The sequence below is a fragment of the Oncorhynchus masou genome, chromosome 1 (genome assembly GCF_036934945.1).
Source record: "Oncorhynchus masou masou isolate Uvic2021 chromosome 1, UVic_Omas_1.1, whole genome shotgun sequence".
NCBI classification, from domain to species: domain Eukaryota; kingdom Metazoa; phylum Chordata; class Actinopteri; order Salmoniformes; family Salmonidae; genus Oncorhynchus; species Oncorhynchus masou.
In genome coordinates, this window is record NC_088212.1 from 19,203,181 (window position 1) to 19,216,683 (window position 13,503).

Below are 13,503 nucleotides of genomic sequence, written 5' to 3' on the forward strand. Positions count from 1 at the left end.
TAAGATTATATGGATAGGGGGGACCTGATCCTACATCAGCACCCCTTATTGTTAATACAGGCCCAGCAGCACTTCTGCCTACTACCTATCTGAAACATATGACTGTTTAACCAGACAACAGGAGAAGACATAGGAGAAGGGTGGATGAATAAAGGAGAAAAACTTAAAGGTGCTTTGGAAGGTAGTAGGCTTTGACTTTTGTTGAAGAAGACTGTGTTTTTAAATTGGAGAAGTAATTAGTCAGGGTCGTATTCATTTGGGCACACCTTAGCAAAACATTTTGCAGTGGAAAAAGAGCATTTCTTATTACACAAGTTCAGGTGGTCCCTTACTGTTTCAGTTTGTTTCATTCCGTTTAGTGCCTAATGAATACAACCTTTGTGCTGTAGGGAAGAAAGGCCACTGAGCATATTTAGGAATTTAGACCTCTGCTTCCATCTGCTGACCAACATAAGGATTGCTGTTGATTGCAGATTCAGAACGGCAAGAAATCATATAGCTCATGCAATTTGATATTATGTCATATGATTAATTCATTAAAAAAGGCACAAAGGACTAGGAGTTAACTTTGTTGCAAAATGTATAAAGAATTGTATTAAAAAAACATTGAAACACATAGGAAGACATTCATCCAATAATGTCCCAAAATGGCCTCAAAACACCAATCTTAAATTGACATCTTAAATATTCCTCACTGCAATAGTAATGCCTCCATATTCAAAATCATTCCCTGGGTGATATTGGATCAGTCTTAAATGAAGGTATATTTTCATAGAACACCAAACCTCTAAAAACACATGTACATACACTCCCCAATGTATTTCCTTGGACAGTGACGTTTAAAACTTTTAATTTGGCTCTATACTCCAGCATTTTGGTTTTGAGATCAAATGTTTTATGAGGCGACAGTACAGAATGTCACCTTTTATTGTAGGGTATTCTCATAAATCTGTTTTACCATTTAGAAATGCAAGCACTTTATGTATCTGGTCCCCCCCATTTGAAGGTGTCATATGTATTTGGCCAAGTTCACTTAAAGTTAATTAAATTGAGTCAGAAGTAATAGTATTTGGTCCCATATTCCTAGCATGCAATGACTACATGAATTATGTGACTCTACAATATAAATTAATGCTAAATAATGTATTGTGTCATTTTGGAGTCATTTTTATTGTAAATAACAATATAATATGTTTAGAAAAGCATAAATATCATACCCAAAAAAATGATAACCTCTCCTGTTATTGGTTATGGTAAGAGGTCATCATGTTTAGGGGGTGTGATCTTTCTGCATCTATAACTTTCTTAATTACTTTCTTACTTGGTAGCATCCTAATTAATTAAGTGTTCAGAGACATACACTGCCGGTCAAAAGTTTTAGAACACCTACTCATTCAAGGGTTTGTCTTTATTATTACTATTTTCTACATAGTAAACAAAAAAAGTGTTAAAGAAATCAAAATATATTTTAAATTTGAGATTCTTCAAAGTAGCCACCCTTTGCCTTGGTGACAGCTTTGCACAGTCCCAATCACGGGATGGAGTCATTGCATGCTAGGGACCAAATACTAGACTTTTGAAGTGAATTTGTCCAATACTTATGACACCTTCAAATGGGGGGACTAGATACATACAGCGCTTCATTTCTAAACTGTAAAACAGATATGTATGAAAATACCCTCAAATGAAAAGGTGACATTCTGTACTGTTGCCTTATTCTAAAATGGATTAAATTGTTTTTTTCTCCCTTCCGAGTGTCGCAGCAGTCAAATGCACTGGATCTCAGTGCTTGAGGCATCACTACAGACATCCTGGTCTGAATCCGGGCTGTATCTCAACGGTCCGTGATTGGGAGTACCATAGGGCGGCGCACAATTGGCCCAGCGCCATCCGGGTTTGGCCGGTGTAGGCCATCATTGTAAATAAGAATTTGTTCTCAACTGACTTGCCTAGTTACATAAAGGTTTAAAATATACATATACATTATAATAATCCACACCCAATATTTTTCGAAATTGTTGCAAAACAAAATATATATATACAGTGCCTTGCAAAACTGATAGAGACATACCCCAAGCGACTTACAGCTGTAATCGCAGCAAAAGGTGGCGCTACAAAGTATTAACTTAAGGGGGCTGAATAATTTTGCACGGCCAATTTTTCAGTTTTTGATTTGTTAAAAAAGTTTGAAATATCCAATAAATGTCGTTCCACTTCATGATTGTGTCCCACTTGTTGTTGATTCTTCACAAAAAAATACAGTTTTATATCTTTATGTTTGAAGCCTGAAATGTGGCAAAAGGTCGCAAAGTTCAAGGGGGCCGAATACTTTCGCAAGGCACTGTATATATATCACATTTACATAAGTATTCAGACCCTTGACTCAGTACTTTTTTGAAGCACCTTTGGCAGCGATTACAGCCTCGAGTCTGCTTGGGTATGACGCTACAAGCTTGGCACACCTGTATTTGGCTAGTTTCTCACATTCTTCTCTGCAGACATGACACTTGGCATTCAGACCAAAGTGTTCAATCAGACCAGAGAATCTTGTTTCTCAGTCTTTAAGTGCCTTTTGGCAAACTCCAAGCTGGTTGTTATGTGCCTTTTACTGAGGAGTGGCTTCCGTCTGGCCACTCTACCAGAAAGGCCTGATTGGTGGAGTGCTGCAGAGATGGAAGTTTCTCCCATCTCCACAAAGTAACTCTGGAACTCTGTCAGAGTGACCATTGGGTTCTTGGTCACCTCCCTGACCAAGGCCCTTCTACCAAACTGATTGCTCAGTTTGGCCAGCTCTAGGAAGAGTCTTGGTGGTTCCAAACTTCTTCCATTTAAGAATGATGGAGGCCACTGTGTTCTTGGGGACCTTCAATGGTGCAGAAATGTTTTGTATCCTTTTCCAGATACGTACCTCAACACAATTTCTTCAACCTCATGGCTTGGTTTTTGCGCTGACATGCACTGTCAACTGTGGGACCTTATATTGACAGGTGTGCCTTTCCAAATCATGTCCCATCAATTGAATTTACCACAGGTGAACTCCAATCAAGTTGTAGAAACATCTCAAGGATGATCAATGGAAACAGGATGCACCGGAGCTCAATTTCGAGTCTCATAGCAAAGGGTCTGAATACTTATGTAAATAAGGTATTTCTGTTTTTTATTTTTAATAAATTAGCAACAGTTTTCGCTTTGTCATTATGGGGTATTGTGTGTAGATTTTTAAAAACTTAACAAAACGTGGAAAAAGTCAAGGGATCTGAATACTTTCCGAAGGCACTGTATAACAATAACTCTAGTTGTCTTTTAGTACAGGGTTTCCCAAACTCGGTCTTGGGGCTCCCCCTGGGTGCATGATTTGGTTGTTGGAAAAATGACTTGTGTCATGCACAAAGTTGATGTCCTAACCGACTTGCCAAAACTATAGTTTGTAAACAAGAATTTTTTTGGAGTGGTTGAAAAACAAGTTTTAATGACTCCAACCTAAGTGTATGTTAACTTCCAACTTCAACTGTACATACATACTGTATGTTGGAGTCATTAAAACACGTTTTCCAACCACTCCAGAATTTTTTTGTGAAGAAACTATAATTTTGGCAAGTCGGTTAGGAAATTTTTCCAACAATTTTATACAGACTATTATTTAATTTATAATTCACTGTATCACAATTCCAGTTGGTCAGAAGTTTACATACACTAAGATGACTGTGCCTTTAAACAGCTTGTAAAATTCCAGAAAAGGATGTCATGGCTTCAGAAGCTTCTGATAGGCTAATTGACATCATTTGAGTCAATTGGAGGTGTACCTGTTGTATGTATTTCAAGCCTACCTTCAAACCAAGTGCCTCTTTGCTTGACATCATGGAAAAATCAAAAGAAATCAGCCCCAAAAAAATGTAGACCACAAGCAATTTCCCAAAGCCTGAAGGTACCACATTCGTCTGTACAAACAATAGTACGCAAGTATAAACACCATAGGACCACGCAGCCATCAGATCGCTCAGGAAGGAGACGCACTTCACAAAATTGATGGCATCATGAGGTAGGAAAATGATGTGGATATATTATAGCAACATCTCAAGACATCAGTCAGGAAGTTAAAGCTTGGTCGCAAATGGGTCTTCCAAAGGGACAATGACTACAAGCATACTTCCAAAGTTGTGTCAAAATGGCTTAAGGACAACAAAGTCAAGGTATTGGAATGGCCATCACAAAGGCCTGACCTCAATCGTATAGAAAATTTGTGGGCAGAACTGAAAAAGCGTGTGCGAGCATGAAGGCCTACAAACCTGACTCAGTTACACCACCTCTGTCAGGAGGAATGGGCCAAAATTCACCCAACTTATTGTGTGAAGTTTGTGGAAGGCTACCTGAAACGTTTGACCCAAGTTAAACAATTTAAAGGCAATGCTACAAAATACTAATTGAGTATGTAAACTTCTGACCCACTGGGAATGTGATGAAAGAAATTAAAGCTGAAATAAATCACTCTACTCTTACTCTGACATTCCACATTCTTAAAATAAAAGTGGTGATCCTAACTGACCTAAGACAGGGAATTTTTACAAGGATTAAATGTCAGCAATTGTGAAAAACTGAGTTTAAATGTATTTGGCTAAGGTGTATGTGAACTTCCAACTTCAACTGTACATACAGGTGCCTAGCTCAAGGCACATTAACATTTTTCACCTAGTCAACTCGGGGATTTGAACCAGCGACCAGGTAAAGATGCACCTTCCCCCTGGGTTAATACCATCAAGTAGAATCCTATTTAGAGCAATGAATGGTTGGCTTGAACATACGTTAGATTCATAACGATCTAAAAATCTGTTCAATTTTCTTATAATACTTAAATACATATTTTTGGCAACAGAATCTTGTGCAAAGTGGCAAACTTTGTGGCCCAACACTGTTTTGTCCGTTTGAGTATGATGACCTCTGATCTGCAGGGTGTTCTTAAGGACCCGGGGCCCCCCATTGGCTCTGCACAGGTTCAATGTCTGGAGGTCAGTGGCTCCATTTCCAATACTAGATCCCGTGGTTGCTGCCTTTTATTCTGTTCCATAACCCGCGGCACCATCGTGGACCAACGATCTAGAGGAGGTTGGGGAACAAAGGTCAAAGGTTGGCTAATGTGATTTACCTTGCCCTTATACACTGTACATTTGTCTTTAAACTGTGTGAGCATTTATTAGAAACCGAGTATAAGAGTCTCACCTCTCCTCAGGCCACGGACAGTTTGATGAACTGTACTGGAGGTTTGGAGGGTCTCTGTTACGTTCTTGCCCGGGTCTTCATTGATTATGGCCAGGTTCTGATTCCAGTGGCACCAGTTGACCTCATCCACCCTGGGTGACCACAGAAGATGTTTACATTAGAAGATGTTTGTCATGCGCCCTCCGAAACATGACCCGCCAAGCCCTTAACACCCGCCCGCTTAACCCGGAAGCCAGCCACACCAATGTGTCAGAGGAAACACTGTTCAACTGACGACCGAAGTCAGCCTGCAGGCGCCCGGCCTGTTACAAGGAGCCGCTAGAGCGCAATGAGCCAAGTAAAGCCCCCTTGGCCAAACCCTCCCCTAACACGGTCTACGCTTGGCCAACTGTGCGTCGCCCTTTGGGACTCCTGTTCAAGACGCACCACTGAGGTGGACCCCAGAATAACTTTTTTCAGAAAATATAGCATATCACAAAAAGAACACACTGGGCTGTCTGACTGACCAATCAGACACATTTCTTTAGTGCAGAGAGGGGTGAGAGTCCAGAGAAATGACTGTACCTGAAGCACCAGCGGCAGTCAGGGGTGCCGTCCCAGTTCTTCCCCACTGTCACCATCTCCCCAGACCGAAAGGACTTCCGCAGACACACAGGGAAGGAGCGTTCGATGTCCAGGATGGTCGTAGCCCACTGTCGTTAAAACAGAATGTCAACCGACATGTATTTGTGTCTTTCATAATATAATGTGGCTCTGCCTAGACGACGCACTGTGCATAATGCCGTCAACAGAGGATAACAAGGTTGTGTTAATTAGGCACCAAAAAGAAAGCTGATTTTCTGCACTTTCTGTCCAATAAGAAATTATTTTTTTTTGTTTTCTGTTGCAAAACATTTACTACAATGTGCCCTAATGAATTCTAGGGAACCTAGCTGTCCATCAGCTGTCCTCCTCACTCACCTGCAGCTTCCAGATCTTCTTGCTCTCCTTGGACACCTGGCTCACCGTCTCTCCCATCAGAGCGATCAACATGTTGAGCAGTAGAACAAAGCTGAGTATGATGTAGGTGACCAGCAGGATGAGGAAGACAGCCGGGTACTGAGTCCTGCTGACCATGTCCAGATCGCCCATCCCGATGGTCAGTTTGAACAGGTCCAACAGGAATTTGCTGAAGGTGTTTGTGTCCCGGCACTGGGGGTATGTGGGGCAGCCACCTTTCTCTGGACACACCTCTTCCGGCCCGGGGCACACTGTCAGGAGGGACACTAGAGCTGGGGAAGAGATGGGAGACATGAGAAGATGAGGGAAGTTCTCTTCTGTTTCAACTGGTCATCAGACTGCTGAGAAGAAGAAGTGCTGAGTAGAGGACACTGTACCTGATGCGTATCCAATCATGAAGAGCAGGTAGACCAGCAGAAACCGGAACAAATCTTTGAAGAGAATCTGAGAGCCAAAGAAGGATAAATTGTGATCTGCCATCTAGTGTCCAAAGAAGTCCACATTCATTTCAAATTCAATGTGATGGATGAAAGAGTGAAGGAGTTGATACCTTCTGTATCATGATGCTGTAGGTACCGGTGAGCTTCAGGCCTCTGGTGAAGTAGAGAGTGTTCATCCAGCCCAGGACCAGCGCAAACACCATCACAGCCACATAGGCCTCGATACCCGACAGGTAGAGGGCTGCAGTCACTATCACCAGCAAAGAGTAGATGAAGCTAAAAAATATATAGAAGAGTTGGGCCGTGTTCATTTGCCCCAAATGGAAGAAAACGGACCGAAATGTACAAGATACACGTTGTACAATAATATTAGAGCATTGTGCCAGTAACCGAAAGGTAACCAAAAGGTTGCTAGATCAAATCACTGAGCTGACAAGGTCAAAATTTGTCATTCTGCTCCTGAAAAAGGCAGTTAACCCTCTGTTCCTAGGCCGTCATTGTAAATAAGAATTTGTTCTTAACTGACTTGCCTAGTTAAATAAAGATTCAAATAAAAAATCATTCTCCTACCTACACGGGAATGCCATTTGGCATTTAACGGGCACACCGTGTCGGCACTCGCAGACGCAGCGCTAATGATGAAAACAAACATGCTTTGGAGCGGCGCTCGAAAAGCCTCTGCTCTTTGATGGGATTGTAAGTTTAATTAAAGAAGATGTAAACTATAAAACGTACCAGGGAAATGGAGGCTTTAATGTGGAATTAATTAGATGACTCAATTAAAAGAGGATGAGAAATAAGCCTTGAGTACAAGCCAGAGGGAGCTACAGAGGAGGTGGGGGGGGTCTTACTAGAGCAGTTGAAAAGATCCATTGACAAATACTGAGTTCACCGCAGGGCATTTCTTCAGTAAGAGGTCCTTAATCTACAAAGTGGGGGGAGAGAGAGGAAATGATTGATTCAATGAATGTCAGAAAAGAACAAGATACATTTACAGGGTAGATCTAAAATTTATAGCAAAAGTGTATGTTTGTGTACACATTGAGGCATCTTTGAAAGAAGTTGTTTATTGTAGAGTCAACATTCAAAGCTGTCTGACTGATTGGATGCTTCAACCGGAAGGAAAAACTCACATTGGTGAGGAAGAAAAAGACTCCAGAGCACAGGGTGACAATCTCCCCTACCATACGCAGGTAGTCTGTGTTGGTGGTATAGGGGTACGGAGGCTGGGTGGGGACAAACAGAGTTAAAGCTTTGTTGGTGGTGACACCCATACTGTTTTCACAGTATACGTATAGTAATATAATAATAATGCCAATTGGCCACTTGGCCATGTACAGTGCCTTGCGAAAGTATTCGGCCCCCTTGGAATTTGCGGCCTTTTGCCACATTTCAGGCTTCAAACATAAAGATATAAAACTGTATTTTTTGTGAAGAATCAACAACAAGTGGGACACAATCATGAAGTGGAACGACATTTATTGGATATTTCAAACTTTTTTAACAAATCAAAAACTGAAAAATTGGGCGTGCAAAATTATTCAGCCCCTTTACTTTCAGTGCAGCAAACTCTCTCCAGAAGTTCAGTGAGGATCTCTGAATGATCCAATGTTGACCTAAATGACTAATGATGATAAATACAATCCACCTGTGTGTAATCAAGTCTCCGTATAAATGCACCTGCACTGTGATAGTCTCAGAGGTCCGTTAAAAGCGCAGAGAGCATCATGAAGAACAAGGAACACACCAGGCAGGTCCGAGATACTGTTGTGAAGAAGTTTAAAGCCGGATTTGGATACAAAAAGATTTCCCAAGCTTTAAACATCCCAAGGAGCACTGTGCAAGCGATAATATTGAAATGGAAGGACTATCAGACCACTGCAAATCTACCAAGACCTGGCCGACCCTCTAAACTTTCAACTCATACAAGGAGAAGACTGATCAGAGATGCAGCCAAGAGTCCCATGATCACTCTGGATGAACTGCAGAGATCTACAGCTGAGGTGGGAGACTCTGTCCATAGGACAACAATCAGTCGTATATTGCACAAATCTGGCCTTTATGGAACAGTGGCAAGAAGAAAGCCATTTCTTAAAGATATCCATAAAAAGTGTCGTTTAAAGTTTGCCACAAGCCACCTGGGAGACACACCAAACATGTGGAAGAAGGTGCTCTGGTCAGATGAAACCAAAATTGAACTTTTTGGCAACAATGCAAAACGTTATGTTTGGCGTAAAAGCAACACAGCTCATCACCGTGAACACACCATCCCCACTGTCAAACATGGTGGTGGCAGTATCATGGTTTGGGCCTGCTTTTCTTCAGCAGGGACAGGGAAGATGGTTAAAATTGATGGGAAGATGGATGGAGCCAAATACAGGACCATTCTGGAAGAATACCTGATGGAGTCTGCAAAAGACCTGAGACTGGGACGGAGATTTGTCTTCCAACAAGACAATGATCCAAAAGATAAAGCAAAATCTACAATGGAATGGTTCAAAAATAAACATATCCAGGTGTTAGAATGGCCAAGTCAAAGTCCCGACCTGAATCCAATCGAGAATCTGTGGAAAGAACTGAAAACTGCTGTTCACAAATGCTCTCCATCCAACCTCACTGAGCTCGAGCTGTTTTGCAAGGAGGAATGTCTCTCAATCTCTCAGTCTCTCAATGTGCAAAACTGATAGAGACATACCCCAAGCGACTTACAGCTGTAATCGCAGAAAAAGGTGGCGCTCCAAAGTATTAATTTAAGGGGCTGAATAATTTTGCACGCCCAATTTTTCAGTTTTTGATTTGCTAAAAAAGTTTGAAATATCCAATAAATGTCGTTCCACTTCATGATTGTGTCCCACTTGTTGTTGATTTTTCACAAAAAAATACAGTTTTATATCTTTATGTTTGAAGCCTGAAATGTGGCAAAAGGTCGCAAAGTTCAAGGGGGCCGAATACTTTCGCAAGGCACTGTATGTATGTATAAATGCATACATTTTTTGTATTTGTATGATAGTTGTTGGACACATACGTACCGTTCCCTGGGATGGGCGGTAGTAGGCCACCAGGGTGAAGATGATCATGGTCACCAGGTAGGACACAACACTGATGTAGAAGGTGACGGCAGCAAACTTCTGCCACTTGGCTCTCAGCAGCTCGTTGATGGGCTCCACAGCCAGCATCTCATGGCGATTCTGTGGACAGTGCAGGAAGGCATGCACTAATGGTAAGTGAGTATGGTGTGAAAGAGACATCATCTTCCATCTTTCCTAGGACTATAATGGCTCTCCCTTTCTCTCAGTGAAACATCTATTACAGGTACAGATAGGGTCTACGTGTGTTTTCTGTCTATCATGCCCCACCTCATATGCTTAGCCACAAAACATACACTGAAGCCTTGAGTTAGCTCTCAGAGCTTTAAAGCCCAGGCTTTAGCTCAGCCGGGTATCACACACCTCAATGCGGCTGTTGTAGACCAGGATCTCTAGCACGGACACCTCCTCTCCACAGGTGTCCAGGGAGGAGAGGTCGTACAGGGAGGAGTACACGGGGCCGTACGCCCAGTCCTTAAACTTCCGCGAGAGGTGACGCGCCTCCTCGTTCTTGATCTCCCTGCGAATTATGTGCTGGAAAACCTTGGAGAAAATAATAATTAAAAAGTTGACCTTTTTTGTCTATTTTATAATGGATGTGATTATATTTCTGTCAATAATACAATACCTAACCCCTTGAAGCGCTACGCAAAAGCATTCCCATTGGCATTGCTAATGTTACTCAAAATATCCCTTTAAGATTATAGTTCCACATACATGTGATATGTGTTCATTCTCAATCTCACCCCAATTTTTCCCAGCTTGGCCGCCATCATGAGGGGCGACATGCCGTCGTTGTTGAGCACGTCCTCAAGACTGCCTTCTGGGTAGAGCTTGGCACACTTGGTCAGCAGCAGGTCATACATCTTAGTGAGGAAGCGGGTGTTGTCCCGAGTGTTGTCAGCGATGTGCACCAGGGCGTGCAGCACAGTATTGCCGCGTGAGTCCTGTCGTCTAAGGTCGGCTTTCTTGTGGGCATTCTCGGTCAGGTAGTGTACCATGTTTGGCTGGTTGGTGCACGCTGCCAGCGACAGAGGCAGCTCGCCTGGCCAAAGAGATACCGTCAGAGACATACAGCAACAAGCACATACATCAAAAGGATCCCCTTTTACAATGGAACCAATAGAAAAGTCCCAAATGTGCAAACCCCGGTACTCAGGCAGTCTCTATCCACTCCAGGAATTGAAGTTTATGTGTTCATGAAAAGTTAATGTGAAACAGCAAACCACTTTAAGCATGTCTTTGCAATGCTCCCTATACGTGGATCAAAGATTGGACTTAAATTCTTGCAACGAAAAGAGCCCAATTAGTACCACTTGTCTGAGGGAGTGGCCCATGTATTGAAACCAATGTGCCAAAAGCAGCTGCTGAAAACAAGCTGTTGCCATGGGTGACAGATTACCCTGTCACCTCACATGGGAAACGCTCCTCTTCATGAATTTGCATGGGTGCTCGTTGAGTGTTAGTATAGCGCTAAATCACATTAGCTGTCGCCTCTCTGCCAGGTTTCCTGTTCACCTCAGCACAAAGCTCCGTAGCGAATGACTAGCACTGTGCCAGAGACACACTGGGATTTGGGAATGACAGTCGCACTTAGTGCAACTGGATATCATCCCTTGGGTGATGAGCATGGAATTGAATGCATTAATACATTAACATTGACAGTAGAGAGTATTTTGGGTATATATTTGCCTACTAAAATCTTCTCTCTTTCTACCTGTATCTCTTTATCTGCCTCTCCCTCCATCTCCTTTATAGCCCTTTCACATCCCTGAGCCAAGCCGAGCTGTAGGGTACTGCACAGGCCTGGTTACGTATCCACCATAGTCGCTGACATAGTGCTGGAAAGAACAATGTCAAGCAAGGTAACATATCCGAGCCAGCACAGTGCAGTTTGGTTTGAAAGGATAGTGTGAAAAATTGTTTATTGAACTTGAGGCTGGAAGGTCTAGTTGAGGTGAATGGCATGTAGGCTAGTCTACTCTGGCTATAGTCAAATGTTGGGTTCAGGGTTGAGAGTTTCAGGGATACTGTCCAATCAGCAGAGGGCAGTATGGAGTGAGTTTCATTTGGAGACTTTCTGTCAATGTACTCTCGGCCAGCAACCTTGGTGATGTCAGCAAGGCAAGGGCAACCCACCCGTCTGAAGTCGAGTCAGTATGTTTGCTTTTCTTCAACAGCAAGACACAGACCTTTCACCAAACTGCTCAGAAATACTTGTTGAACTTGTGACATGTTTTCTTTTCATTTTCTGGAGATGACTACTAAGAATGATCATTTTGATGACTTCAGACTAGTTTTGGGTGGTTACAGTAGTTTATCATTGGCCCATCGAACTATCCTGAATGTGTTTGCCCCGCCCAAAACAGCAATGTAAAAAGGGAAAGGTGGCCTCAAATGTCAGTTCATTTTACCATGACAACTGAAAGCATTTTACATTTACATTTAAGTCGTTTAGCAGACGCTCTTATCCAGAGCGAATTACAAATTGGGTTTTACAAGAGAAACTAAGCAATACCTTAGCTGTGATCCAGTACATATTTATTCTAAGTTATCCTACTGTGCAGCGATCCAGTCTTTATAGCCCAGACCTTTGGGCATGTACAATAAAGACTCACTGAGATAGCTAGAAAACCACTTTTTTACTGTGTGGGGAACAAAGAGCCCCATGTCATGTAAAACAACACACGTCATTGAAAACCATGAGGAATAGAATATGACTTTACTAGAATCTAAATACTGCCAACGTTCAATAATAGACTAGGATGGCATGACTTACTATACATAGCACCAAAATGGATACCTGAGAAGTCTCATGATGTGATTAAACCAAACTCCTGCACTGTCCTGTCACTTTAAGCATATATAAAAGAGATCTTAAAATGCATATTTTTAGCTTTGCTATTCCTTAGGGTGCTTTTTAGTCATTCCGTTTTTATAGATATTCTTATGTTTGCTGTGTAGTAAATATTTATTTTTTTATTTTTATATTTGAAGGACATTGTCTGAAACATTACATTCAATGTCTGAAATATGCTGTATAAATAAAGCATGATTTGATTAAGCTCCTGCTGACTGAGGCTTCGGTTCTTGGTATGGTAATAAATATTACCTCCTGAATCTGAATCTTACATAGTCCGATGAGGACCACAAAGAGCTTCTGTAGACAGTAGAATGGATCAGATCTGATTCACCTGTTGTGGTGTCTTACCAAAGTAGAAGTAGCCCCCCTCGTCCCTGGGTTGGAAGAAGCGTCCGCGGGCCTGGGCGTGGACATCTGCCCCTTTCTCCACCAGCAGCTCCACATACTGCTTACAGCGCCTCTCGATGGCGATGTGGAGCGCCGTCTGGCCTAGCGACACACACATGAGTCAGTCAACACCAGTGGCGTTTCATGAATGCCAAGGGAAGCCAGGCCCTCCCAAAAAATAGAATTTAAAAAAAAAAAAAATCAATAATTTATCTTTTGTCTCGCTGTGTTTCATCATTTTCCCTCAATCGGAAGAGGCTGAATGTTCTCACAGGAGAAAGAATCAGAGCGAGCGATACAGCGCCCCTATGTCTCTCTTCCTGTAGGCCATATATCTGATGCTGTCTGGTCCAAACGAGTATGACATTGTTGCCACCCATAGCATTGACAAGGGAAGCCGGCGAGCATCTGGCATCCCATGACAAAAAAAAAGTACAGTATAAAAAAAAGCCAATCAGTGTTAAGCTAAACTGAGCGAGATCAACAGTGAATGATCCTGGCGCAACAAAATAAA

At 42.2% G+C, this 13,503-nt stretch overlaps 1 protein-coding gene across 1 annotated transcript in view; it reads right to left on the bottom strand.

The window, feature by feature from the left end:
* Positions 1 to 568: 568 nt before the first annotated feature.
* The window catches only part of LOC135525853 (transient receptor potential cation channel subfamily V member 4-like), a 35,650-nt gene continuing 22,715 nt past the window's right edge, over positions 569 to 13,503 (bottom strand). Inside the window, exons 5-16 of the mRNA XM_064953826.1 lie at positions 12,951 to 13,091; positions 10,486 to 10,784; positions 10,103 to 10,282; positions 9,683 to 9,841; positions 7,787 to 7,879; positions 7,505 to 7,578; positions 6,764 to 6,929; positions 6,591 to 6,657; positions 6,175 to 6,485; positions 5,779 to 5,906; positions 5,215 to 5,345; positions 569 to 5,091 (exon numbers count right to left, since the gene is read on the bottom strand). Of these exons, the coding sequence (XP_064809898.1) occupies positions 4,991 to 5,091; positions 5,215 to 5,345; positions 5,779 to 5,906; positions 6,175 to 6,485; positions 6,591 to 6,657; positions 6,764 to 6,929; positions 7,505 to 7,578; positions 7,787 to 7,879; positions 9,683 to 9,841; positions 10,103 to 10,282; positions 10,486 to 10,784; positions 12,951 to 13,091 (1,850 nt within the window). The 3' untranslated portion in view covers positions 569 to 4,990. The remainder of the gene's footprint in view (positions 5,092 to 5,214; positions 5,346 to 5,778; positions 5,907 to 6,174; positions 6,486 to 6,590; positions 6,658 to 6,763; positions 6,930 to 7,504; positions 7,579 to 7,786; positions 7,880 to 9,682; positions 9,842 to 10,102; positions 10,283 to 10,485; positions 10,785 to 12,950; positions 13,092 to 13,503) is intronic.